Here is a 23,425-nt window from a genome sequence, read left to right as displayed (position 1 = left end):
CACCCACTGTCTAGTCGATTTTGTGGATCGCACATGAAATGGATACACAGACAAAGCAGGCCAAGTACATGAGAGAGTGGACGATGTGCAGATCGACACGGCCTGCGGGTACTTCATTAAAGTTACCCGTGACATAACTAGGATAAAAGTTAATCACTGCAAAAACATTGCCAAGTATGTGAGTACTTTGGACTTGACAGAAGAGTGCACAGGCGACGTTGACAAAACATACCGCGGTGACTGTCACTATCATGACAGCAGGGCACATCGCACGCAGCATCGCAGATCGTGTCGAATTGCGCATCATAATATTGCAAAATTGCTCCTGTGCATGCAAGTGGATTTCATTGCACTTCTCAGTTTGGGAAATGCTCGATTATGACAATTCTCCGTGTGAGTGCACTAGCCCTGAACAGACATGTAGGTGAACCGTTTGTGGTGTCTCATAGCCTACCTCACGACCTTCTGCTTTCTTTCTTCATCACTTGTATCTTGCAGGTATATCATCCCGTGACGACCACATTGAAGTCTGAATTTGAAGTGTGAAGATGCTTCAGCAACCACATCGTACTTTTCCATTGCTTTCATTGTGCTTCTACTGTGCATGTGTGTAACTTGTGGGGTAAACATGTGATGACATTGTATGCTGGCGACACGGTCAGATGTTCATGCGTCTAACGTACACCTGCATGTTATGCATTGAAAAGGGTTTGCCACTTGCGATCCTGGGACGAGTATCAGGTCCGCTTTGTCCTGTGTGGGCTGTATCAGATTGCTGTTCACTTCTCTATCTGTTGGATATGTGACTTTCTGCAAGTTTCTGGTGTATGATGGCCACGTCCTTGCTTGTCACTTTGTATGATATTACATTCTGTATTCGCTGCTTCCATGGCATGGTCTGCAAACTGCAATCCTTGGGCAAATGTCATGTTTGCTATGTTGCGCTTTGGCCGTCAGCTTGTCTACACGCTGTAGTTGAATTATTTTTGTTTCACAACTGACTTCCTCAAGTACGGTGGCCACTGCTTTGCATGGCATTATACATGAAGAATTTCCTGTTTGTGCCGTGTGCATGTGCGTATGTGTGCGTGGCCACGTGTGTGTGCCGTGTGCATACACATGTTTGTGTATCTGTGTGCGGGGTAGCGAGGCGGGGAGGGCTGGTATGTATCAGTGTGTTATTGCAGTCGCATGGCTACATACAGTACATCGCGCGCGTGGTCATCATGTTTACCTTCGGGGTTGGGGTGGGGAGGGAACGGAAAAAGAGCTGAAATTATCCATATAAAAATCGCTCTGTGAGCGGTTCTGAAAAACCTTTACTGGTACTGCCCCGTCGTAAAAGTAAGAAATTAGAACTGGCCCATTGTCCCCCCAAATGCGAACTGATCCACCTAAATCGCGAATGACGGGACCCGAACGCACCAGTAGCACGAGGTTCCTACCTGTGGATGCAGATGGGGACGTTGGTCCGGACCATAGGCCATGTACTGTACTAGCGGTAGGCTTCCCTATCAAAATAATAAATTCTACTACTACTACTGGTGTTACCCTATGATAATTGCCGTGATCCTGTGCCCTCCCGACCTCGTGCTACTGGTGCGTTCGGGTCCCGTCATTCGCGATTTAGGTGGATCAGTTCGCATTTGGGGGGACAATGGGCCAGTTCTAATTTCTTACTTTTACGACGGGGCAGTACCAGTAAAGGTTTTTCAGAACCGCTCACAGAGCGATTTTTATATGGATAATTGGAAAGGCTTCCTGTCTGAAGCCTTTCCATACTGGTACTCGATGTTCCAGTTTTGTGACACGAGAATGGCACGAGAATTAGTGTACCGCTGAGTGTACCGCTATACACGTGGTCGACACTTAGTCGACGCGTTGTTGATACTTTTTTGACACGTGACCCCGTCAACGGTCTGCTTTGTGCCAATGCCACTCGGTAAACGCCGATGCCGCGTACGACAAAGACGACTATCCCGTACGCGAAATAGTTGAGAACTGCATGACGTGGACCTGACGGCAAGGACAACTGCGAGGAGACCCCTTTCGGTCGACGGGAAGGAGAACTGCATGCAGAAGTCGACGAAGTCGAACGAGGAGGCCCCTTTCCGTACCCCGTACTGCAAAGTGCCATTGATGGATGCTTTTGCACCTGGAACGACCCCTTAAACGCTGTCGCGACGACTATCCCGTACGCGAAATAGTTGAGAACTACTGACGTAGATAGACCTTTTGCACCTGGAACGGCCCCGTAAACGCTGTCGACGATGTCGTGTCGGCGGAGTGAATGTGCAGGGTGAAAAGAATTGCTGCAAAGACGTCCCCTCTAGGCCTTTGGAGACATCGTCGGCGGACTGAATGCGCAGGGCGAAAAGAATTGCTGCAAAGACGTCCGCTCTAGGCCTTTGGAGACATCGTGGGAACTCCTTCCGGTACTATACAAACTGCTGACGTGGCCGTGGACATGTACATGGAGACATGGTGGGACTTCATGTACATGATATGGTGGGAATTCCTTCCGGCACCCCCGTACCGCAAAGCCAACGGTGGGGAAGGAGAAGAGCAGACGTGCAGGAAGACGAACGAGGAGGAACCAGGACGAGCGAGCAATGGCAGGACTACCTGGACCGTAAGTAGTAGCTGACTTGTGCATGACAACTTGACATCCGTGCGGCACTCGCCACTTGCCACTGCATATTATTTTCTTGTCCACTAACAATGTCTCTCCTCTGCCCCCTGTGTGTCCACGGCCCTGTTGCTGAATTGGCCCGATGAATCGAATGTCTTCCGCAACTGGAACGGCCCAGTAAACGATGTCGCGTCGGCGACTGAATGCGCTGGAGGGAAAATATTGCTGCGAAGACGTTTCCTCTAGACCACGGTAAGGCAACCCATTGATATGTTGCCAGTTACCTTCTACTAACACGTTATCAGGTGGAGAGTGTCTTGTACTCACGTTATCAGGTCGAGAGCGTATTGTAGTCACTCTCTCTATTCCTGTACTTCATTACGTTTAAGGTGTACGTATAACTTCTCAAAAAAATTTAATGGTCTACAGTCGTGTCGGAAGGGTACGGTGGGACTGTAGACCTGTTACCTTCTAACAAGTTATCACTATATCAGGTCGAGAGCGTATTGTAGTCACTCTCTCTATTCCTGTACTTCATTACGTTTCAGGTGTACGTATAACTTTTCCAAAAAATGTAATGGTTCACGTCTTCAGATAGAGAGCGTATTGCACCCACTGTCTAGTCTCTGTAGTGCATTGAGATTTTGTTGATCGCACATGAAAATGGATACACAGGCAAAGCAGGCCAAGTACATGGCGAGATGTCGCCAGAAGAACGTCTTCAGATAGAGAGCGTATTGCACCCACTGTCTAGTCGATTTTGTGGATCGCACATGAAATAGATACACAGACAAAGCAGGCCAAGTATATGAGAGAGTGGACGATGTGCGGATCGACACGGCCTGCGGGTACTTCATTAAAGTTACCCGTGACATAACTAGGATAAAAGTTAATCACTGCAAAGACATTGCCAAGTATATGAGCACTTTGGACTTGACAGAAGAGTGCAAGGGCGACGTTGACAAAAACATACCGTGGTGACTGTCACCATCATGACAGCAGGGCACATCGCACGCAGCATCGCAGATCGTGTCGAATTGCGCATCATAATATTGCAAAATTGCTCCTGTGCATGCAAGTGGATTTCATTGCACTTCTCAGTTTGGGAAATGCTCGATTATGACAATTCTGCGTGTGAGTGCACTAGCCCTGAACATACATGTAGGTGACCCGTTTGTGGTGTCTCATAGCTAGCCCTTTCCCAAAGATGCTCGCCACTTTTTTCGGAACTTTTCGGTGTTTAGGAAGAAATCGCCACTTTCACAACTTTCTTCATTTTTCGGAACTATTTCGCAAGTTCTCCGCAACCTTGGCGCAATTGGCCCCATGGCATGGGGTCGAAAGGTCAAGTCACCGACTACATGTTGCATTGTTGGACAAATACATACTCGTGCTCGCTCATTTCGCGCCTGCCTTCAGGCTCATTTCTGAGAAACAGTAGATCAACGGTAGTTACGATAATTATGTGCATTCCCTTTTCCGTGCACTGTAATGATGTACATGTACATGTAGGATACATGCAACCGGCTACTGGCACTGTGTAAAATGGTGGTTCACAGCAGGAAGGGGTGTACGAGTTTGCTGTCGCAGCATCGCTGCATTTCTGCTATTTCTGCTCCCTGTTTTGTAGGTTTTGCACAAGAACTCTCCAATTTTGAGTTGCGATGTTGGCAACTTTTGAGCTTTTTCTGAAAATATGGATGCGATTTCAGCAACTAGCACTTGTTTTGGCACGGTTGCGAAAAGCATAAGTTGCGAAAAACTATGGCATCTTTGGGAAAGGACTACTCATAGCCTACCTCACGACCTTCTGCTTTCTTTCTTCATCACTTGTATCTTGCAGGTATATCATCCCGTGACGACCACATTGAAGTCTGAATTTGAAGTGTGAAGATGCTTCAGCAACCACATCGTACTTTTCCATTGCTTTCATTGTGCTTCTACTGTGCATGTGTGTAACTTGTGGGGTAAACATGTGATGACATTGTATGCTGGCGACACGGTCAGATGTTGTCCATGCGTCTAACGTACACCTGCATGTTATGCATTGAAAAGGATTTGCCACTTGCGATCCTGGGACGAGTATCAGGTCAGCTTTGTCCTGTCTGGGCTGTATCAGATTGCTGTTCACTTCTCTATCTGTTGGATGTGTGACTTTCTGCAAGTTTCTGGTGTATGATGGCCACTTCCTTGCTTGTCACTTTGTATGATATTACATTCTGTATTCGCTGCTTCCATGGCGTGGTCTGCAAACCGTGCAATCCTTGGGCAAATGTCATGTTTGCTATGTTGTGCTTTCGCCGTCAGCTTGTCTACACGCTGTGGTTGAATTATTTTTGTTTCACAACTGACTTCCTCAAGTACGGTGGCCACTGCTTTGTATGGCATTATATATGACGAATTTCCTGTTTGTGCCGTGTGCATGTGCGTATGTGTGCGTGGCCACGTGTGTGTGCCGTGTGCATGTGCATATGTGTGCGTGGCCACGTGTGTGTGCCGTGTGCATACGCATGTTTGTATATCTGTGTGCGGGGTAGCGAGGCGGGGAGGGCTGGTATGTATCAGTGTTTTATTGCAGTCTCATGGCTACATACAGTACATCGCGCGCGTGGTCATCATGTTTACCTTCGGGGTTGGGGTGGGGAGGGAACGGAAAAAGAGCTGAAATTATCCATATAAAAATCGCTCTGTGAGCGGTTCTGAAAAACCTTTACTGGTACTGCCCCGTCGTAAAAGTAAGAAATTAGAACTGGCCCATTGTCCCCCCAAATGCGAACTGATCCACCTAAATCGCGAATGACGGGACCCGAACGCACCAGTAGCACGAGGTTCCTACCTGTGGATGCAGATGGGGACGTTGGTCCGGACCAAAGGCCATGTACTGTACTAGCGGTAGGTGGTGTTACCCTATGATAATTGCTGTCCTGTGCCCTCCCGACCTCGTGCTACTGGTGCGTTCGGGTCCCGTCATTCGCGATTTAGGTGGATCAGTTCGCATTTGGGGGGACAATGGGCCAGTTCTAATTTCTTACTTTTACGACGGGGCAGTACCAGTAAAGGTTTTTCAGAACCGCTCACAGAGCGGTTTTATATGGATAATAGGTATGTACTGTACAAGCAGTAATATTCGTCTGGAATTTAATTTCGTCTTTTTCGTCCAACGAGCTGTTGGACTAAATTAAATGCCGGACTAATATTGATTTGTCCAGCTTTTCAAGACACTCTTATGATCCATGGACGAAATTTACAACCGGACGAACTCCCTTTCTTTGGAGTTGGACGAAATTATTGACCGACGAAATTTTCTGCTTGTACAGTATACTTCAAACAGAAAGTATATGAACCCTGAAACCAACAAAGGTGGTAGGTACAACAATACACCTTCAAGCAGCCGAGCCCGTTGGCAACAGGCCCAACACTATCTGGCATAAGTGTACCCACCAACCGAACTAGCTGGCACATACACACACACACACACACACACACACACACACACACACACACACACACACATACACAGTGCACATGTCTCACCACAGCTCCTCGGCCTTGAGCTGACTTATGCGCTCCAGCATAGCTATGTCGGGTACAACAGCGAACAGAACTCGCATGGCACGTGCCTTGCACGTGTTTGTAATCTTCGATGCCGTCTCCTAATGGACAAAGCAAAGACATTACCATACAAAGAGACACACCGGAGTCGATGGCTGTATCGGAGCTTGCAATACATGTTCATGTAGGAATCGTTGTGGCAAGCTGCTAGCAGTACTTTGCATGACAGTTAAATGTCATGTGCAATACACAGAGCTGAGTGCAAATAATCACAAAAAAGCTGGGTATTTCGTAAGAGAGGAAGGTCTTACACACATCTACACTGCGCACGAATAGAAAGTTGTGAAAGCAAGATCATTTCGGTGTTACTACCATAGGTAGACCTGGGCTGAATGTGGAGTATTGATGCTAGCAAACACAACACTAGTACAACTGGCAGCTGAAAAATAACTTGAACATGCAGGACTAAGTGAAGAATTTTAAAGAACCGCAACATTTCTTTGTTGCTGCTGATAAGAGCACAGGCGTGTGTACACCAACTGAAACACAATGAACAGTGAAGTTACAACATACATAAACCTGAAAACTCCGGAGGGAACATTGCACTGAGAAAGGTCCAACACATAAATACGAGTAGCTGTCCGGAGATGAGGAAATACAAGCAGAGTGTTCATACAGACAGGTCATCAGGCGGTCTTCTCCAAATCTAACCTTGTACGCATACTGCAGCAAGTACAGAGCTCCTTTCTCATTGCAGGCTGGATGCAGCAGCAGAAAGATGACCCTGTACAGCAGCAGACACAACCGAAAGGCACAAGTACAAGTACAGTAAAAGCGGTGTTTGCCGGACCCAGACCCTAACCCTAACCCTAACCCTAACCCAGACCCAAGCGGAATCCTGTCAGATCAGGACAGTTTCCGCTGCACCAAGGGCGTCTGGTTAGGGCAGGTTTTACGCAGACAAAACTCAACTCCACACCATAGACTCTGTCATACTATGCATCAGCGGCGGATCCAGCGATCTCTACAGGGGGGTTCCAGTATAGCCAAAACTGAATAGGTGATACATGTACATGGACAAGCATATGGTTGCCAGTAGTACATTTACGAAATTTAGGGGGTTCCGCGGAGCCCCTGGAACCCCTCCTGGATCCGCCCCTGTGCATGCATCGGTTGGCAGAAGTACAGTGTGTAACGTTACATTGAACTGCTAAACAACATTGCACACTAACGTCCAACCTGTAACGGACAGTGATGGAATACATGGGGGATGATCCAATGCGCTCTCATCTCTGCTGCAGCAATCAGTTTATCCATAAATTATGGTTGTAAAGTGCTTGCCTTGAACAGCCAGGATCATTTTACACCGAGATTTCTCCTGCTACAGGTCACTGCCCGTGTCTCGATAGCACTGGAGGCTGCTTGGGGACATGCTTGAGCCCTTCTGACGTGGGTGCCAACCGTTGCGACTCCAGTTCACCACTGATTACAGCTGGATACATCTTACAATCCACTATTACTACACCGTCCAGAACGCAGGTGTGGATGTCTGGATGACTCACCTTTGCAAGTTGACTTCGTCTTCACGCTCTTCTTCAGCAAAGTTAATGTTGCGTTGCTGCAGAGTGCACGTGAAAAAGATTGGAAAAGATGGAGAAACTGTACGTCAGTATGCCTTTCTCCTCCCAGTGCTCAAGTGATCACACTCACAAAGTCAAACTAAAGCAGCAAACAGAGGCCTATTCACCATGCAAAGCATGCTGCAATGTGTACATACAGGACACGGACAGCACCGCAGCAGGGAGAAACGGTCATGACTTACCGACCAGAGGGCAGTCTGGTCACGGCGACTTGCTGCAGTCGGCAGCCATTTCTAAATCACAGTGCACAACACAGGACACACACACACACACACACACACACACACACACAGGACAATACAGGAATGCAGGCATACAGTTATGCTGGTATGCAGTCACACTGTTACATAGTCGCACAACCAACCAACCACACGGGTCCATATAAGAGACACACATTTCAGCAGTTCATCATTCCAACAGCAACTGGAGACAGAATCTAAGCTGGATGTGGATCAATAAGCAGAAGCCACGATGAATCCGAAGACCAGTCAATCAATCTAGCATGCATGCACGGGCGGGCCATCACCATCACAAATTCTACACAATCTTGTTACCTTGACTAGCTGAAGGCGCACATTGTCTCCATCAATGTCGTAAATGGCAGATGTCTTATCTACGACACTGTGAATATCTGCACATGACATCAGCAAAAGACATACGTACATACAGGAAGAAATGAAAGACAATCATGCTTGTCCATGCACTTGCCACTCGCTTGCTGGTCATAGAAGAGAACAAAGAACAAGCTAAGGATGCAAGTTACTAGTAGCTTGCGATAACAACTTACCAGTACAGCTGCCGTGCACTAGTATACGTGCAACCAATGGCAATGCCTCGCACATGCTTCACTCTCCATCCCCTCAAACATGTACTCACATGCTCTGGTTTGAAGTGCGAATGCACATACGAGTGCTCCGTCGGTATCTCCAATTCATCACTAAACACTAAAAGTGTGTATTGAAGACACTGCAACAACCCTGAACACAGTCCTACCCTGAGAACTTGGATGGTGCTGGAGGTTTGCTCCCAGAATTAAGAAGTTTCAAAATCAACATCCAGTCATGCACACATGCACACCTGCACACATCATCAGGCTACATGTAGAGCCTACTCCCTAGTCCTCACCGAAGTCGGCAGCAACTTGGCCCCGTGCACTCCAGGCGATACTGGCATGCTGGTACAGTTGTAGAATAAGCTGCTCAACTGGCAATGCCGAGAGTGATTCAACCTCGCTCTGGCTGTACGGAGTCATCTGCTGCAGCAGCAACTCCACAGCCAGTTGGTTATGGAGCACAAGAAACTTGCCGTGACTCTTGTTTGCCTGGCTCATGGACTCCTGGAAGAGCAATGACAGTGAAAGTTCAACATAGTAGTTAGCAGTTACACGCCATTGTGCAAGCAAAGGAAACTACTGTAGACCTACAGCTGTAGCCAGCAAAGTACTACCATTCTTGTTTGGAGCGCAGAACAATGCACTGCACTGGGTCACATGATTCACCATACCCACGCGTACTGGTAGGACTGCCTTTGACTGCATGCTCGTGATGTACTTGATCAATGAGCACCCTCTACAAGTACACATATGGCAGCAATGTTCAAGCTCACTGAGAGGAGGATATCAATGCAACAAGAAAAGCAAGTTTCACATTGATTACACGCCGTTGGCCAGAGTTATGTGTCCTGAAACGTTTTGTTACCTTTACAATGCATCCTTCTGAAGACATGACAATGAAAACGTTCGAGGACACTGAACTTCTGGCCTATAGTGTGCGAGCAATGCGAAACTTGCTCTATTTATTACGTTGACAAAACCAAAACCAGTAGCCAGAAAACCCAATTTAGCTTCTGGATAGCATAGCAAACACCACTGCATCTTGTCTTGCTCCCTGAGCAGCCGTACGGCTATATCAGGAATGACAATAAGTAACAATTTCATAAGCTATACCAATCCATCTACTGGCTGGGCCAAAAGAGATCGCAGTGCCCACTTTTCATGGGAACAAAAGTTCACATTTGCCACTTTGAACACACACGTTATCATCATCTCACCTGCACTGTAGCCGTCCTGGCCCAGTTCTCAGCTAGCTGTAGGCACACATTCAATGCTTCAAGCTTTTCAGGTCCTGACGGCAAACATGAGAGAGGAAGAGAGAGAGAGAGAGAGAGAGAGAGTCAGGGGAAACAGTCTTGCTTACTTTAACTCATACTCGATAATTTTTTAGCTGTTCGACATAATGGATGTACATTAGGCAGATTTGAGGCCCGTGAAGCCAACCCTACCTACAAAGTACCCCGGATACAAGGTACATGTCCTTTCCCTATCCCTGCACATGAATGGAGCAGGGACGGATGACAGCTAAATATCGCTTGGCATCACCACAACACTGGTGGTTTGGCAGTGGGAAAAGTACATGTACACGATGACTGGCTGCCTGCACAGGTGAACGCACACCTATCTAGCTCTCTCTGCCTCTCTCCGTCTGTCTCTCGCAATCAACACACAGCCACACACTCAACACCACATGCGTATGCTTCAAAGGAAGAATACAAACACACACATGCCTGCGCATTGGCCCCAACCGACCTTTGTCTAGGCGACTATGCACCCACGCAGTGGTGGCGCTAGCATTCTTCATATCCTGGATGGCAAACAGAGAGGACTTCAGTGACGAGAGCAGTCCGGACGATGAAGATGCTGATGAGGATGTGAGCATGCTGCGTGATGGTGAGGTGTCCTCAGCCGGCCAGGATGAAGTCCTCTTCTTGGCAGCCAAGTAAGCATTGACCGTGTTCTGAATGGCTGTCATGTGTAGTTGGTCAGCTGGAATCTAACAGCACAAGCAAAAAGGTAAGATGTACAATGAAACATTGATTTTGCTACCTAACGTTACCAGTACTGACTTCACATCACACTGCTCCAGGGCATACAGTTGTCCCCCATAGAAATACACTCGACAACACAGTATTGCCTCTGCTTCACACAGCTCACCTCAACGCATTAGGGTCTCTGTTGCAAATGCCTCACCTAAGTATCTGTTTCACACAGCTCACCTCCACTCATCTGACAACCCCAGGCTAGGAAATATGCTCATCTAGCAAAACAATAGGAACAGCTCCATGCATGAGATAGGACCATACCTTGACCAGCAAAACAATAGGAACAGCTTCATGCATGAGATACGACCATACTTTGACCAGCAAAACAATAGGAACAGCTCCATGCATGAGATATGACCATACATTGACCAGCAAAACAATAGGAACAGCTCCATGCATGAGATATGACCATACCTTGACCAGCAATGCCAGAGGTACCAACGTCGATACAGTCTCCACAGTAGCTTCAGTGCCTGCAATGATATCACAGTGCATAGAGGGTACACAACAATTTGGCGACTCCATCAAGGACTGGGTACAACCCCTGAGTGCCAAGAGCAAGAAAAGCGACGCTGCAAAGCACAGCTCGGCTCATGTGTGGCTACATCGAAGGTTTAACATTGGATAAACACTGATGAGTAGGGTTGCTGCACTATTTGAGACGGAGCAGTGATACTGGTGGTCATGGTGCTCATGCTGGTAGTGCGGAAGAAGTGAGTTGGAATGAGTGAGGATATGGCACTGACACAGAGCATGTGACTGGGGCCATGCATTGTCTGCAAGCCGTTAGCATCTATCTTCTTGCATTGAACAGTTCCATCACTCCTATTCCCACTTATTCTTGCCCGCCTTTTTTCTTCGGTGTCGCTTCACCTCTCTTTGAGTTCATGTTCCTCCCATATTTCTGTTTTATTTCTCTGTTGCTGTTTTCCATGCTGCTGTTACGATGTAACGTTGTTCCTTGTTAGCATTCAAGTAAGTTCTCAAAGCATACATGTGTTCAGTGGTACTAGTATATCTCTGAAATGTGATAAATCGCCTGCAATGGAGCCTCAAAATGCCTAGCAAAATGCCCATCAGCTTGGAAAGGAAGCACTTACTGAGCATCTTGAGCGCATTGCTGCCAAACAACAGCATGTGGAATGGTAGACGGCTACTGGACAGCTCCGGCATTTTCTTAGCTGGCTGCAAGAAGTCGATCTAGAAAACAGTGCAAATAAAAACAGTCACTCTCAGCTCCACTGATGAGACATAAAGGTCAAAAGTTCTAAAAACAAACCAGCTAGCTGTCCAGAGATTGAGCAAATTATGTACCTTTACATGTCCCAGCTGGTGATTTAGTTAGAGGCTCACCGGATACCTCTGTATCGGAATCTCAGCCATTCCGTTCCCCGGGACGCAGGACACAACGGACAAGACTTGTTTGTTTTACATTATATATTTGACATTACGGAAATGGAGACAACACTCAAAGGGACGAACAAGAAGACTGACAAAAGGACTGTCGACTACAAAATCGCGCATGCTCATATCACACATGCACGCAACTAGACGAGACAGTTTGAGGAATGCCATCACACAGGAAAACAACACATCATTTCACAACACCTCTAGCACATCTACCTGGCATAACAAACAGCTGCTCAGAAGGAATTTTTTCTGAGCGACGTACACATGCTTGTCAAGCAGGACTTGTGAATAAGGTGAGGTCATGACGTAATAGTCCCAATACACAGGATTCATGTGCTCAATCTGTATCAAAATCGTTCGAGCAAGTCCCCATGCAAAACACCAAATTTGTGTCTGATATGGAACAAATGTATAAGCAACGTGTCGTGTAACTCCATGTTTGGCTACCTTGTACCAGGGCTCTACATGCAGTGGAGAGAGACTGGAAACACACAAAAAGAAGACTGTGTATGCTTGCAAGACTAGTAATAACCAGTGTGAGCATGTATGATGAAAACGACTGTATTTTATTTGTTCACGTTGCCATGGCCAGAGGAAGCTGCCACCAATGTGGTGGGAATTCCGGAAGTGATAGTCATGGCTCATGATAGTAGGTAAAGAATGGCAAGTGATATTACATCCTCTGTCCCACCATATGCACACCGCTCACCTCATCACCTGCCGGCTTGGTTACGTACTTGACCTCGGCCGGCCCCGGCGGAAAGCGTCGCTGATAGTGTTGTAGCATGTCCAGCAGTCGTGGACCCTGTGTGTACACGGGCAGAATTGCAGCATTACATCATCATCCAGTGGCGACCATGCAGACAGTCATTCCCACAGGCACATACAGGCACATGCAATGTACTACAACTCAGGACTACACCACTAAGAACAATAGTGACCAGTATGCAGTCATCCCAAGCCCAAAGCTAGGATCTTGGACGCTACAAAATTGTGCTCTTGACAACAGTGGCACATGGTCACGACACCACAGATGTGCTCTGGCACATAGTCACTGCACCACAGATGTGCGAGCTATGCCCCTGAAGAGAGAGAGAGAGAGAGAGAGAGAGAGAGAGAGAGAGAGAGAGAGAGAGAGAGAGAGAGAGAGAGAGAGAGAGATAGGTTATGGCAAGGACACATTTCCGGCCGATCAGGAATTCCCACCCCCTCTCCACACGTACCAGCTTGATAGATGCAGGCATCTCCTCGTCCTTGGGCCACAACCGTTTCAACAGCGACAATGCACACGAGATCCGTTCATAATCATAGGGATCAATCTAGTGCAAAATAAAAGAACACAATACAAGATGTATATACCATATTACACACCTGCATATTATAAGGATATGGCAAATTTCCTCAGATTTATCATTGTGGCCAAAAATTACAGGAAAAGTACTTCTGGACAAATCGGAAGCACAATGGCATTGTAAACTCGCCCAGGATACTCCATTAGAAGGACAAAGGTGATGTACATGTACATGTATGCCTTAGAGTAGATTGAGCTAGCACGGTCTTCTAGGAATAGGTGCTGGTGCACCAAGCAACACTGGAAAATCAGTGGCACATACCTTCTGGACAGCTTCAAAGACAACCTGCAACATGTCCTTCTGCATGGCTGCTTGCTGAGCAATTGCTGTCAGTTCCTCTACTGACGGCACAGCAGTTGTGGCCGGTTCTGACATCACAATTGCCATGGCCCCAGGCAGACTGCTGTCATGCGTGTTCGGCTGAGGAAGAATGCAGCCTTCAACTCGCAGCTGAAGCAAACGCTCACGATTGAAGTCAAAGTATCTACAGCGTAACGAATACAGAGGTAAGGCGGAGGCTGCTAAGCAAAACATTCCTTTCTCAACAAAAGTCAACAGAATGCACTCTCACATGACTCAAAAGTATATAGAAAGATATGGCTGCGTAAGAATCAGTCAGAGTGGTTTGTCCTCGTGCATAGCAAGGAATGCCATCACCCTGAAGGATCAAGGCATGGACACAGATCCTAAAATGGTGGGAGGTAAGCAAATCAGACACACCGCAAAGTGGTCGAAAACAGAAATCCCATTCGTTGCATCCACGTTATCAATTCAAATGGACCATCACCAAGCCAACACACACAAAAGTCACACATTGTTGACTGACCGACAGAAGTCTAGAAGTGTAGAAAGCTCCATGGTCGGCTCGTTGAGCATCTGATGCAGTACCTCCTTCTGCTTAGCACGGTCCTGATGGGCATTGTCTGGAAGCTGAATCTAAACACATGTACACATGCACACAAATACACATCAGCGACCATGAACCATGCAGGAAAACTGCTATAAAACACGTTTTGGATAAGGTTCGAAGAAACATTTCAAATGGCTGGTACATATGGTGTATGCTTTCCATTCAGTTACCTGCATCAAACTGCTGTTGTGAAATGATGTGTTGTTTTCCTGTGTGATGGCATTCCCCAAACTGTCTCGTCTAGTCGCGTGCATGTGTGATATGAGCATGCGCGATGTTGTAGTCGAGAGTCCTTTTGTCAGTCTTCTTGTTCGTCCTTTTGAGTGTTGTCTCGATTTCCGTAATGTCAATATAAATAATGTAATACAAACCAGTCTTGTCCTTTGTGTCCTGCGTCCCGGGGAACGGAATGGCCGAGATTCCGTTACAACGTGGTGCCGAAACCCGGGACGCAGAGGATGAGTAAGTTTGTCATGAGTCTGTTCGTCGTCGTCAACAAATAATAGTAAGCGTGGGGATGGAGGTGATCAGGAGAGATGAGGAGCTGGTGGAAGCGGAAGACGACGCGGAGAGGAGGCAGAGAAGGTGGTGGACCGGCAGAAGCTGGGGACTGGAGCCTGGGACGGCAGGTACCGCATGGAGCGTGTGGCCGTGGCTCGCCAGAGGCCAGTGGATGAGTCTGGCATCACCGACTGTGTGTCGTCCTTTGTTGTTCGTCTTGTTGTTGTCTTGCTCGCTTAATTGTCTGATCATGTTTCTCTCGCTGTTCAGTTCGTTGCTTGTTGCTGTGTTGTTTCAGTTTGGTTGTTGTCGGTGTTATGAACTGCTATATTAGGTGCCTTATGACTCTTGTGTCACACTGTATGTTGCTATGCATGCTGTGTACACGCTCACCCATATGCACGCGCCTCTGCTTTATGTGTACACCTCTCATGCTGTGCATGTGTCCACGTGCGTAGCTGCACTCCTTTCTCAGATTGCATGCCCGTCTTTCTGTACTTCAGTAGTTGAGTCGATCCTTTAGTTCAGTGTGCTTCAGTCTGGTTCTGATAACTTACTTCTAACTTCTATGTCTCTTCCAATTCTCTTGTAAATAATTCATTCCCTAATCCGAAGTGTTGCGTTAGTGCTGGCTGGTCGAACGTGGGTTCCACTACAACTGGTGCCGAAACCCGGGACGTGTGTGTTGTATTGACGAGTGCAAACCCTGCCACGCCAGCGAGATGTCGCTCAAGTTTGACAACTTCCTCCAGCCGTTCCGTGGGAACGGGGACGATTTCGGACGTTTTTGGGATAAGTTTCTGGTGCTTGCAAACATACAAGGTTGGGACACGGACGACAAGAAAGTGAAGAATTTTCCGTTGTTCCTGACGGATGACGCGTTTCTTGTATTTTCACGGATGCCGGCAAGCGATCAGAAAGACAAAGATAAAGTCTTGGCGAAAATGGGACTGTCGTTCACTCTGACGAAGGCGCAGGCGTACGCCAGATTCACCTCACGGACGATGCGCGTGGATGAGTCCCCCGACGCCTACGTTGCCGATTTGCAGCGACTGAGTACTATGGCGGGGCACAAGGCTGATGACGACAAGGACCCGATGATCATAGAGCAGCTGATCAAGGGACTGCCGGTAGAGTTTGCCCGAGAGCTAAGACTTACGATGGCGGGCAAAGAGTTGAGTGTGACGGGTTGCCTGGACGTGGTACGGGCGTTGAAGGCTGCGACCTCGGACCACTTGACACGAGTGCGTGGCGATGTTGTTGTGGCAGCTGCCACCACGGATGAGCAGGCATGTTTCAACTGTGGCGGAGTTGGCCACATGGCGCGGCAGTGCCCGAAAGCGAAGAAATCTGGTCGCAAGAGTGGTGCTGGTAAAGGAACGCGCGGCGAGCGTACTGGCCCTCGAACCTGTTACTTCTGTGACAAGCCAGGTCACATGAAGAGTGACTGTCCGGAGCGTAAAGCCTGGCAAGAGCGGAAATCGTCTGGAGCAGCAACGGCTGCAGACAGTGGCTCCCTGGCGAGGGGTGCGTGTTTGTGCACTGTAGCCGAGGCTACTAGAGCTTCACTGCCCAGAATCTACGTTGACGTGCGAGGCGTGGTAGGCAGCGAATGGGCACGTGCTAGAGCAGCAGTGGACACTTGTGCAAGTTACACAATGGTTACGGTCGAGTTCCTCAAACATCACAAGATTCCGTTCACTGCTCAGCCACGTGTGTCTGTTGTATCCGTGGATAGCAGCAAGGTGAAGATCAGAGGAGCAGTTGATGTGGAACTGCAGCGCCAAGGGGATGGTGAACCGGTTAGTCTGCCAAGAGTGCGTGTGAATGCCTGCGTTGTCGACTCATTGACGGCTGTGGCAGCAGACCTCCTCCTCGGTGCTGACGTTATAGCTGGTGTTGGTGGCGTTCGACTCAGTTATGGCCAGGACGGCGAGGTCAATGGCGTGTGCTTTGGTCCTCAACCTAGAGATACCGGTGCAGCCGCTACTGCTGCAGCTGACGTTGAGAGCACACTCCGTCATGTGGACGTCACAGAGGACGATCGTGGTGTGACCCTGAAGGCCGAAGACGGAGAGCTCCGGTGGGACAACGACAAGCAGCATTGGACGTTGCACTGGCAGTGGCGTGATGGGCAAGCTCCTACATCTCCGATCGGCTCAGGGATCGGACAGTACGCGAGGCACAACCTGTCAGACAAGCAAGAGTCGCAGTTCTGTGACGAGATGGACGCCTGGGTCGAGAATGGCTACCTGATCGAGTACGACGAGGCTACGTACGGTCCTCCGGCGGCCATCATTCCGCTGCTCGCCAAGGACCAAGCCCACAAGGAGTCGACCCCAGTTCGTCCTTGTCTTGATTACCGTGGCTTGAATGCGGTGATTAAGTCGAACCCAGGCACTGATGCCCCAGCATGCGGTGAGAAGATCCGCAAGTGGCGACAGGTTGCAGACAGCCAGTTTGAACTTGTCGACATACGTAAGGCGTACTTGCAGGTACGAGTCGACCCATCCCTCTTGCGCTACCAAGTCGTGGTGTGGCGTGGGAAGCTGTACGCCATGTCACGGATGGGTTTTGGTCTATCGATTGCACCAAAATTCATGGACATCATTGTTCGGTGGGTGACGCGACGATGGCCTGATGTGGACAACTACGTTGATGACGTCCTCACGCCAGCGGAGAAGCGCAAGGCCGTCGCTGCAGAGCTAGCACGGTATGGCTTGCCGACAAAGCCACCAGAGCATCTACCCGAGGCGCGAGTGCTTGGCCTGAAGCTATCGACGACTGCTGATGGTACCATCATGTGGGCTCGCCGCGATGGAGTCGACCTCAGCTTCCGCCAACCGCTGACGAAGCGTGGTGTATTCCAATGGACAGGTCGGCTCACAAGCCACTATCCAGTGTGCGCATGGCTTCGCCCAGCCTGCTCAATGTTGAAGCGGCTATCAAGTGCAGTGGACAGATGGGACATGCCGGTTCCACCTAGCGTTCTTCAGTGTGCTGACGAAGTTGCTGAGCAGCTGTCCGCTCAAGACCCCGTCCGTGGTGTGTGGCATGCATCAGCCGAGTCCGATGGAGATTGGGCTGTGTTCTGCGATGCCTCGGATCTGGCAGTCGGTGTGGTCCTCCAGCTGAACGGCCAAGTCATCGAAGACGGTACATGGCTGCGGGACACAGCCGATAAGAAGCACATCAATGTGGCGGAGCTAGATGCTGCGGTGCGTGGACTGTCGCTTGCAGCGCAATGGCACCTGCAGACGGTACGACTCGTCACCGACTCAAAGACAGTGTACGGCTGGCTGAAGCAGGTCCTCGGCAATGTGCGCCGAGTGAAAGTCGGTGGGCTGCACAAGATACTGGTTGAGCGGCGACTGGAAGTGATTGCTGACCTCGTCCAAACGGTCGGCCTCAAGGTCCGAGTGGAGTGGGTGCCGACTGACCAGAACCCAGCCGATGAGCTCACCCGTGTCCCGAGGCGGTGGCCCAAGGGTACAGATGAGCCGAGTGATGTTTGTTCTGTTTCTGTGGCAACGGACAAGCATGCTATCGGGCCCGTTACTCTCAGTGAGATAAAGGATGCGCAGCAAGCCGATACCGAGATATCACAGCTGCTGGATGAGCTGAAGTCGGGAACCCCCCTGTCGTCGAAGCTGTACAGACCGGTCCGTGATCAGCTGTTGGACCATGACGGTGTGCTGATGCGTTCAGTAAAGCTGCCACTCGACGGTGTCGTGCAAGTGCCAGTCATACCACTTGAGCTTGAAGACCAAGTACTGAAAGCATCTCACAAGACCTCTGGCCATGCCACCTGGACGACAATGCATGACTCACTGCGCAAGCGCTGCTATATGCCGCTGATGGCCGAGAAATGCCAGAGTGTTGTCCAAGCGTGTGTGCCTTGCTCTGCAGCTAACCCGGCACGGGGACCGACTGTTGAGCCAACGCGTCCAGACGTACCAGGACGACCATGGGAGGTCATACAGATCGACACGTTGGAGCTTGGCCAGAGTGGAGCGCACCACTGCTGCCTGGTATGCGTCGACATGTTCACCAAGTGGGCGGAGGTACAGCCACTACGTCGACACGATGCAGCGAGCGTAGCAGCCGCACTGACCAAGATCTGCTGCCGGTGGGGCCCGCCGTCTGTCATTCGCATGGACAACGGCACTGAGTTCCGGAACGCGGTCGTAGCAGCCCTCCTGGAACAGTTTGGTGTGGTGGTGAAAACGGGTGCAGTTCGACATCCTCAATCACAAGGAGGGGTTGAACGGCTCAACCGTACAATCATCGGTCTCCTGCGTAAGGCGCTCGAGGAAACCAGTGACTGGACGTCTGAGCTGGAGTTGGTTCTGTTCTACTACAATGGACGTCGCCATGCTACAACCGGAATATCGCCAAGGCTGGCCATCACGGGCTGGGAAGGGCGCGATCTAGTAATTGATCACGACCCGACAGCATACAGCGCCAGTGAATGGGTAGACCGACTCGCCGGGCGCGCTGCTCGAATTCGAGACCTTGTTGAGTCGCTACTGTCCTCGAATGACTCTGTGTCAGGCGGTCCAACAGAGTCACCATACCGTGTCGATGATCCGGTGATGCTACGTCGCCCAGAGCGGAGTCAGAAGCTCATGACGCCATATGAGAGTGGCTGGACGGTGCTGAAGATAGTCTCGCCATCGACCCTGGTGATCCAGCATGCTGACGGCAGAGAGAAGGTCGTGAACGTTGATATCGTGAAGCCTGGACACGCCCAGCAGGTAGATGGAACACTAGATGATGGTAACCATGACGCTGCCGAAGATCGCCCAGAGCCAGCTGCCTGTGATAATGTGGTGAGCATCGAGTTTGCGGCTGACATGCCGACTCAGCGCTACGATCTCCGAGGCCCTGGTAATCGACGACAGCCAGCTAGATACAGTGGATGATCAATGGCACCTAGGGGAGTGGTGTTATGAACTGCTATATTAGGTGCCTTATGACTCTTGTGTCACACTGTATGTTGCTATGCATGCTGTGTACACGCTCACCCATATGCACGCGCCTCTGCTTTATGTGTACACCTCTCATGCTGTGCATGTGTCCACGTGCGTAGCTGCACTCCTTTCTCAGATTGCATGCCCGTCTTTCTGTACTTCAGTAGTTGAGTCGATCCTTTAGTTCAGTGTGCTTCAGTCTGGTTCTGATAACTTACTTCTAACTTCTATGTCTCTTCCAATTCTCTTGTAAATAATTCATTCCCTAATCCGAAGTGTTGCGTTAGTGCTGGCTGGTCGAACGTGGGTTCCACTACATCGGTCTGTTGCTCTTCTATTCGTTCTGTTGTTCTCCGTTGTTTTTGTTGTAGATTTATTTGGTGCGGCTGTGCGCATGTTATTATTTTGTTGGAGCTTCGGCTCCCGTGTTTCGGTTGGCCTTGTGTGGCGTGGCCTGGTTGTAGAGCGTCGGCTCTAGGTTTTTGTTTGGCCCTGTTTCGTGGCCCGGATATTATTTTAGAGCGTCGGCTCTAGGTTGATGGTTGGTTTTCGTTTTTCTGTTCTGCTGTGGTTCCTTTTGCTGTTGTGCATGTGGAACGTGGTGTCGGTTTATTATTTTGTGGAATGTCATCAAGGGGGCAGGTGTTGTGAAATGATGTGTTGTTTTCCTGTGTGATGGCATTCCCCAAACTGTCTCGTCTAGTCGCGTGCATGTGTGATATGAGCATGCGCGATGTTGTAGTCGAGAGTCCTTTTGTCAGTCTTCTTGTTCGTCCTTTTGAGTGTTGTCTCGATTTCCGTAATGTCAATATAAATAATGTAATACAAACCAGTCTTGTCCTTTGTGTCCTGCGTCCCGGGGAACGGAATGGCCGAGATTCCGTTACACTGCACAACGACCATGCTTGCTGCACTACCATGCTACATGGCACACAACTTACACGCTTTCTCTAAAACCACCAAGTGATCTCTTTGCTGTATCTCTCCCCCCCCCCCTCAATGGGGCCCCCATGATCCCTCCCTTCCATGACACCCACCCAGCACTTGAAGACGTCAGCCTACAAACACAATTTGTTGCTTCTTGATGTTTCCTTACCCTGTACTTGGCCAAGCGAACACCCCAAGTAGCCAGATCGTACGTCTTCTTGCATTGCTGCATGGCTGTGTCATTGAAGGGACTTGACGGTACGTCACGCTGGCTCGTCGTCTCCATTGCCAGCTTCAGATACTGCCAGCCAAGCCAAGCCAACGCCTGCACATGTTGTGAGCGGAAGCAACCAGAAACAACTATCCTGTTTTCGACGTGATAATCAACAGCAGAAACATATTATGTACATGTACTGATCGTTTCAATCTCATCATTCACAGACTGTTTGGTTCTCACGTGTTCTTGTACTTGTATTGCTTGCTTTTTGCACATTTATCAACTTCTCGTGCAGCTATTTTGATGCCTGATTCATGCTTTTGTTCAGCCAGTTCACTAGTCTTGTAGCCTTGATATTCTGCTGCTTTCCCTTCCCCTCGGATTACTCGAGCAGTAAAAGAAATTATTCTCTCTCTTTTTCTCTTTCTCTCTGCCTCTCACTGTCTCTGTGTCTCCCCGGCTCTCCCTCCCTCTCTCCCTCCCTCCCCGGCTCTCTCTCTCTCTCTCTCTCTCTCTCTCTCTCTCTCTCCCTCCCTCCCTCCCTCCCTCCCTCCCTCCCTCCCTCCCTCCCTCCCTCCCTCCCTCCCTCCCTCCCTCCCTCCCTCCCTCCCTCCCTCTCTCTCTCTCTCTCTCTCTCTCTCTCTCTCTCTCTCTCTCTCTCTCTCTCTCTCTCTCTCTCTCTCTCTCTCTCTCTCCCTTTCCCTCTCAATACATGGTGTGGTTGTGCTGGCTTGTCTCAACATTGGCACCGAGCGTGGGGCTCGAACCCATAACCCTGACACAGTGTCATGCTCTACTGAGTGAGCTGTATGAAAGTATCACACAAGGCGATTGGCACATAGCAACCAAGGTGTGTTACTGATACTTCCACAACCTTTTTTCCAAACAAACATCGAATACATGCATGCAGGTATCATCACTCCATGGTTTGCGTTGTTCTAGCATCATACGCTATGCAGCAATCCCATCTACAAATACAAGAATCTCCAGCTTGTTGAGAAACCACTGGCATTTCTCCATGAAGTACTGATGCAGCAGTGTTGACAATGTGCAACCTGTACCTGTAGGCGTGTGTGATCCCCATGAGAGCTCAGGCGGCTTTGGTTGAGAGCCTTGAACACTGTGCTGGCTGGCAGCTGCAGCATGTAACCCAGTGCAAGTGACAAGTCCAGTGTGCGATACGCCAGCACCTGATATACACAGTATGATACACACACACACGCACATGCATGCACACACATGCACGCATGCACGCATACACACACGTACACACGCGCACGTACACACGCGCACGCACCCACACCCACACCCACACCCACACACAGCGTACATGCACTGTGATGCAGTGGCGTAGTCTGATGATGGTGCATGATGTGCCCAGGGAAACCAGGTCATTCTGTCAACCCTGTCACCAAACAGAGTTTCACTACTGTGCAGGGCTGACAGCAGGCATGCAGAGCCTAGAGAGTTGGGATTGGTAGCCACTTGGACTCCACACCGGGCTATACACCTTTATAAGGAATCAAATCAAACATATAGAGCATGGGCTTGGTCTTGGGCGTGAATCTAGCAACACACAGGTATATTGTCCACTTCACATATGCACCCACCCACCACCAAACCACCCCAGTACCTCTAGGGGCACAGGTGCTCCAACTGAAGAACACAAGAAGGCTGCTGTGACAGCGAGAAACACTAGTACCTTCGACAGGAGGTTCTCCCAGAGTCCTGAAATCACTTTCGGAGCTTTCATTATCACAATGGCCACCGTGTCTTCCAAGGCCTCCTTCACAGCATTGTCCTGTTAACCAAAAAGATGAAGCAACAACAAGAACACAGCCCACCACTAAAAAAAGAAACCCAAAGAGCACGCATGTACACATGCACACAAGTTGCACACGTTAAGTTGCATAGTAGCCTGACAGCGTCAACAATTTAACTCGCATTTCCGAAGTGGTATGCGCATTCAGGAGTCATTTGAAGTGTAAATTAAACGAAAACAAAAAAAAATACTAGTAAGGAGCATACAGTCATTGTATGTGCCTACACTGCCATGCACCAGCTAACCACTGGTAAGCAAATGTACTGTATGCTCACTCACAGCTCGCACACTGTACCCACCTTGCAGCTGTCACAGTAGTTGACAGCAAAGCACTCCAAGCACTGGTACAGGGCCTATGATCACAGAGAGAAAACCCCAAGGGCAAAACAAACACTAGGAGGTATCCTGCTGCAACATGTGCACACCGTGGCTGCGTTCGATTATGCACTTGAATCGATTCATGAATCCATTTGCATGCATTCAAGTCGTTCGATTTTCATGTCATGAGCCCTGGGAATCGGTTCGGAATCCATTCACCCTATTCACATCTGGTGCACATCTGGTGATGTGAATAGCGCGAATCGATTCATGAATCGATTTGCGGGCATAATC

The 23,425-nt window shown here is 49.2% G+C and overlaps 1 protein-coding gene across 2 annotated transcripts in view; it reads right to left on the bottom strand.

The window, feature by feature from the left end:
* The window catches only part of LOC135814280 (kinetochore-associated protein 1-like), a 135,962-nt gene that overhangs the window by 28,189 nt on the left and 84,348 nt on the right, over window positions 1–23,425 (bottom strand). For both annotated transcript variants that reach the window (XM_065327379.1, XM_065327380.1), the window contains exons 41-58: window positions 23,113–23,166; window positions 22,694–22,792; window positions 22,053–22,181; window positions 20,944–21,099; window positions 14,290–14,399; window positions 13,725–13,947; window positions 13,335–13,430; window positions 12,821–12,916; window positions 11,802–11,901; window positions 11,116–11,174; window positions 10,409–10,652; window positions 9,874–9,947; window positions 8,950–9,160; window positions 8,379–8,455; window positions 8,007–8,057; window positions 7,747–7,802; window positions 6,896–6,968; window positions 6,167–6,285 (exon numbers count right to left, since the gene is read on the bottom strand). In XM_065327379.1, the coding sequence (XP_065183451.1) occupies window positions 6,167–6,285; window positions 6,896–6,968; window positions 7,747–7,802; window positions 8,007–8,057; window positions 8,379–8,455; window positions 8,950–9,160; window positions 9,874–9,947; window positions 10,409–10,652; window positions 11,116–11,174; window positions 11,802–11,901; window positions 12,821–12,916; window positions 13,335–13,430; window positions 13,725–13,947; window positions 14,290–14,399; window positions 20,944–21,099; window positions 22,053–22,181; window positions 22,694–22,792; window positions 23,113–23,166 (2,027 nt within the window). The remainder of the gene's footprint in view (window positions 1–6,166; window positions 6,286–6,895; window positions 6,969–7,746; window positions 7,803–8,006; window positions 8,058–8,378; window positions 8,456–8,949; window positions 9,161–9,873; window positions 9,948–10,408; window positions 10,653–11,115; window positions 11,175–11,801; window positions 11,902–12,820; window positions 12,917–13,334; window positions 13,431–13,724; window positions 13,948–14,289; window positions 14,400–20,943; window positions 21,100–22,052; window positions 22,182–22,693; window positions 22,793–23,112; window positions 23,167–23,425) is intronic.

This window comes from Sycon ciliatum, chromosome 4 (assembly GCF_964019385.1).
Source record: "Sycon ciliatum chromosome 4, ocSycCili1.1, whole genome shotgun sequence".
Lineage (NCBI taxonomy): Eukaryota > Metazoa > Porifera > Calcarea > Leucosolenida > Sycettidae > Sycon > Sycon ciliatum.
The sequence above is the reverse complement of the archived record's forward strand: the minus strand, read 5'-3'. Positions and strand labels throughout refer to the sequence as shown.